General features: G+C 45.4%; 1 protein-coding gene across 1 annotated transcript; it reads right to left on the bottom strand.

Annotated features, from left to right (window-relative positions):
* Nucleotides 1-1,118: 1,118 nt before the first annotated feature.
* Nucleotides 1,119-3,821, bottom strand: LOC137415894 (homeobox protein Hox-A2). The gene is made up of 2 exons (XM_068101418.2): nt 3,160-3,821; nt 1,119-1,985 (listed from the first exon to the last, which is right to left on the bottom strand). The coding sequence occupies exons 1-2, from the start codon at nt 3,491-3,493 to the stop codon at nt 1,270-1,272; spliced, it is 1,050 nt and encodes a 349-aa protein (XP_067957519.1). The 5' UTR covers nt 3,494-3,821; the 3' UTR covers nt 1,119-1,269.
* Nucleotides 3,822-5,318: the final 1,497 nt, after the last annotated feature.

Raw genomic sequence — 5,318 nt, 5'->3', positions numbered from 1 at the left:
AAACCACATCATCAAATGTATAGAATTCTCACAATTCATGTCATCAAATGTATAAAGCTCTCATGATCCACATCAAATGTATAAAGCTCACAATCCACATCATCAAATGTATAAAGCTCTCACAATCCACGTCATCAAGTGCATAAAACTCAATCCGCGCCATCAAATGTATAAATATCTCACAATCCACGCCATCAAATGTATAAAGCTATCACAATCCGCGTCATCAAGTGCATAAAACTCAATCCACGTCATCAAATGTATAAAGCTCGCAATCCACATCATCAAATGTACAAAGCTCTCACAATCCACATCATCAAGTGCATAAAGCTCACAATCCACACCATCAAATGTATAAAGCTCTCACAATCCATGTCATCGAGTGCATAAAACTCAATCCACGCCATCAAATGTATAACGCTCACAATCCACGTCAAATGTATAAAGCTCACAATCCACATCGTCAAATGTATAAAGCTTACATTCCACGGCATCAAATGTATAAAGCTCTCTCACAATCCACATCATCAAGTGCATAAAACTCAATCCATGCCATCAAATGTATAAAGATCTCACAATCCACGCCATCAAATAAGTAAAGCTCTGACAATCCACGTCATCAAGTGCATAAAGCTCTCTCACAATGCACTTCATCAAATGGATAAAGCTCACAATCCACGTCATCAAATGTATAAAGCTCACAATCCACGTCATCAAATGTATAAAGCTCTCACAATGCACTTCAAATACATAAAGCTCTCACAATCCACATCATAAAATGTATAAAGCTCTCTCAATGCACTTCATCAAATGTATAAAGCTCTCACAATCCACATCAAATGTTTGAAGCTCTCACAATCCACGTCATCAAATGTATAAAGCTCTCACAATGCACTTCATCAAATATATACAGCTGATATATATTATGTCTGCACGTGGGATATGCCCTAGTACTTGCTTGCAGTGTGTAAACAAGGCCCACTTGTACATATATACGCATTAAATTTCCACTGTAAGCGAGCGGATTTTATCCATGGAGGCACGTGTATTCGTGAGAAGAGACTGCGATATAATATAATTTTATAATACAACATACACAGACACTGTGCACACAGATATAACCTTTAGTTTGTATTTGTGAAAACAAAATATATATATATATATGTATATTGTGTACAGTATTTTCATCTCTGGGAAACACAATGCATTGGCATCGGACAAGTGCTCCCCCCGTTCGACAACACAGGAATAAATGACCGAAGGACAAAGTCATATAGAGCACGGCAAACTCTGCAGATCTATGCAGTCGATGGATTCCTCAAGAAAGTCCTGCAAACTGTCCCCGGTCATGTCCAGGACGCTCTCGTGTCCATCCGGAACGGCCGCTTGTTGCAGACAATGGTCGCCGCAAAAGACGAGCTCTTCAAGCGAGGGCAGACCCAGGCTCTCCGGGCTGCAAGTGCCCAGGGGGCTCCGGGAGTCCGGGGGTCGAGGCGCGCAATGCAGGGGCAGCTCCGGTCCCCGCGGATACGGGGGGCTCTCGCCTCCGCTCGACGTTGGGGAAAGGCCGAGATTCCGCGTCACCGCGTCCGTTAAATGGAGGGCCGTTTGATGGGTGACGGATGCGTTTGATTGAGCGCCAAACAGGCGCTCTTGGAGTCGGCCATCGGGCTCATTGTTCACCGAGACGATGTGTCCTCTCTCCTCCAGGCCGCACTCATTGTCTGCCATGGATTCCTCGATACCCTCATGGTTCTCCTTGTACTGCGTTTGTCGTTTGTGCTTCATCCTGCGATTCTGAAACCAAACTTTCACTTGTCTCTCCGTCAGGTCGAGCAAAGCGGCAATTTCGATTCTTCTGGGTCGGCAGAGGTACTTGTTAAAATGGAACTCCTTTTCCAGCTCGAGCAGCTGTGTGTTCGTGTACGCCGTCCTCAGACGCTTCGAGCCACCGTTGGGACAATCGTCGTCCGCAGAATCAGCATCTGGCGCACAGGAAGAGAAAGAAACATGAGCGACGACGCTTTCTGAAACCGCCAAGTTTAATTCATACCTCGTGTTCAGATATTCAAAATGGCCACCGCGGCCTACCGAGACCCGACGGCCACCAAGACCATGCGTGTACCAGACGACTACTATCGGGGACACTATGGTCGACGCAAAACCATTATCGGGACACTACGGTCGACGCACGACGATTATTGGGGACACTACGGTCGACGCACTACCATTATCGGGGACACTACGGTCGACGCACGACCATTATCGAGGACACTACGGTCGACGCACGACCATTATCGAGGACACTACAGTCGACGCACGACCATTATCGGGGACCCTACGGTCGACGCACGACCATTATCGGGGACCCTACGGTCGACGCACGACCATTATCGGGGACACTACAGTCGACGCACGACCATTATCGGGGACCCTACGGTCGACGCGTGACCATTATCGGGGACACTGCAGTCGACGCACGACCATTATCGGGGACACTACGGTCGACGCACGACGACGATTATCGGGGACATTACGGTCGACGCACGATCATTACAGGGGACATTACGGTTGATGCACGATCATTATAGGGGACATTACGGCCGACGCACCACGACGATTATCGGGCACTATGGTCGACGCACCACGACGATTATCGCTATCGGGCACATGCACTACGGTCGACGCACCACGACGATTATCGGGCACACTACGGTCGACGCACCACGCCGATTATCGGGCACACTACGGTCGACGCACCACGACGAATTATCGGGCACACTACGGTCGACGCACCACGACGATTATCGGACACACTACGGTCGACGCACGACGACGATTATAGGAGACACTATGGTCGACACACCACGACGATTAATTATCGGAGACATTACGGTCGACGTGAGTCTCCTGGATGTAGCATACAAACCAAAATAAAGACATTCTCTCGTCGGAAATGCGCTTCGTAACGACCGGAAAAAAACTAAGAGTTCCAAAGTTTACGTTAAATCCGTGAGCGATCGATGTAGACATCGCAGGCGAAGGGAACATTTATGAACCGTCGAGCCAACGCACAACGTCGGAACGTAAACACGACACGCGCAACCACGAAAACCACGCAACGTGGACTTTCCGAAGGTGCGGATGACGTCGCTTCACCTTGGGGAGACGAAGGGTCCGACACAGTCCCCGAATTGCTCTGCTGTTGCTGCTTTTTCGAAGATTTTTTCTCCCGCATCCACGGGTACTCCGGGGGATGGACGATCGACGGCAGCCAGGTCGCCGGGCCCGCTCCGAGGCGCCGGCCGGGCCAAGTGGCCGGGTGCAGGGCCGCGACGACGTCGTCAAAAGGAGGAGGACTCGGTGTCGGAGCCTTGATTGATGAAGTTTCAAACGTCTCGGTGGCGGCGACGGGGGGAAAGACCGTCAAACACTCTGCGAGCGAGGGCTGGCTGTTGATAAAGCCGGTCTCCCTCTCAAACTCGAAGTTCATCGCTCTGGGCGCACAAGTCCCGCTCACAAAGTCAACGCCCGATCCTTGGCGGGTATTCCAAACTCCGTGTACCGTTTTTCCTTTCCGCCTAATTCCCTGATTACGGCCGCATGGGGATTGGGGACCGCACCTATTATTAAACTATCCAATTCGGCGAGACGAGCTTGAAATCGGAGCGATTGTGCGCCCACGTGACGGCGCTCAGCCAATCCCCGCCCGAGGCATAATTGCGTCCACCGTTTTGTCTCGTCCGTGATTGATCCGAAGGCAGGAGAAGGAAACGCCTTTCCCGTCGTAAATGTACACACGAGGTAAACACGCGCGCCCGCCGTGCCCGGACTGTCATGGCGTTCCGCTTTACGGAATTCCTGGGGTATTTACAATGAACAAGCAACCGTGAGGTGGAAATGTAAACGCGGACAAAGATGAGCAATAACATTCAAATGTGAACGGGGAACGACGGACAAACTCGACAAAAAGCCTGTTCATTCGGTCGTTCGTTCTATCATTCATTCATTCATGTGTTTTAAAAGTTTTTCTTTCATACACAGCATTCCAAACATCTTTATTTAATTTATTGATTATTTAAATAGACGTTTACCGACAGGGCCGCAAGTGTCGACTGTTTTTCATGGTTGTTTGTGAGTGTTTGTATATTAAATAATAAAAGTTTCATTGTTTTGTGTTTAACAAGATGTCGACGGAAAATCACTTATTTCTCTTCTTACAAACGATATATATATTAAATACATATCAGCGTTTATCGATGTTGTATGAAAAATGGCGACCATTGATTGATAAAAACACAACAAAAAACAAACAATATTAAAGTACATTTGCAGTAAACATACAGTAGGTAATAATTCCGCATACAATGACTTGTAATACTATATTATGTCGTATAACGATTACCTAACACGTGGGAGTTCGTTATACACGTTACATACTGTAACCCCAGAGTGTTCATATGTTGTTCGAACCCCAGAGTCCTTGCAGTGTTCATATGTTTTATTCCTCTCCCACCTCCCCCCAAGTCCTCCCGATGTCCCTGCTCTCAAATGTTGTGTTTGTGTCCTTCCCCCTCTCTCCCCATCTTGTCTGCCGCTCCCCTTGTTTTTTGTGTTTTGTGTGTCGGTTTGTCTTTTTGTGTGATTAATGTTAGCTCTTTCACGAGCCTCGATCTTGTATACAAAAAAAAAAAAAAATACTATAAAATTCTATCATATACTATATAGTATGAATTGTACCATAAATAAGTGTATAACACTTAGTGTTTATTAAATACATAAATAAATAATACATAAATATGCACACATTGCCAACTTAGTGTTTATTAAATAAATAAATAAACAAACGTACACATTGCAACTTTGTGTTTATTAAATAAATAAATAAATAAATAATTAAGCATGTACTCATTACCAACTTAGTGTTTATTAAATAAATCAATAAATAAGCATGTGCTCATTACCAACTTTGTGTTTATTAAATAAATAAATAAATAAATAATAAACAAGAAGACGTCATGCAGAGCACGATACTTGCAAAATCCACCCCCACCCCCTCCCCCAATTTTTTTTTGGTTGTTCATTTTTGTTCATTTTGTACATTTGGTTGTTCATTTTGGTTGTTCATTTTTTTTTTGGTTGTCCATTTCTTCAAGATTAAAATTGACACTCTTGATCAAAGCTCGGGTCAATAGGATGAAAAGTGATGATTTTTCAGATGAAAAATGATGATTTTGGAAGTTTGACCTTGAGTTGACTTTTGACCTTTTGACCTCAAAATAGTTCATTTCGCAATTTAGTGACTCAAAGTACAAATG

Source organism: Myxine glutinosa, chromosome 7 (assembly GCF_964187855.1).
Source record: "Myxine glutinosa chromosome 7, kmMyxGlut1.1, whole genome shotgun sequence".
Taxonomy (NCBI): domain Eukaryota; kingdom Metazoa; phylum Chordata; class Myxini; order Myxiniformes; family Myxinidae; genus Myxine; species Myxine glutinosa.
The sequence above is the reverse complement of the archived record's forward strand: the minus strand, read 5'-3'. Positions and strand labels throughout refer to the sequence as shown.

What these genes read in the sequence shown, in the direction of transcription:
- LOC137415894 (XM_068101418.2), bottom strand. Translation starts at nt 3,493, where the DNA reads ATGAACTTCGAGTTTGAGAGGGAGACCGGCTTTATCAACAGCCAGCCC. An exon ending in GGACCCTTCGTCTCCCCAAG is followed by an intron (nt 1,986 to 3,159) that starts GTGAAGCGACGT and finishes CCTGTGCGCCAG; the next exon opens with ATGCTGATTCTGCGGACGAC.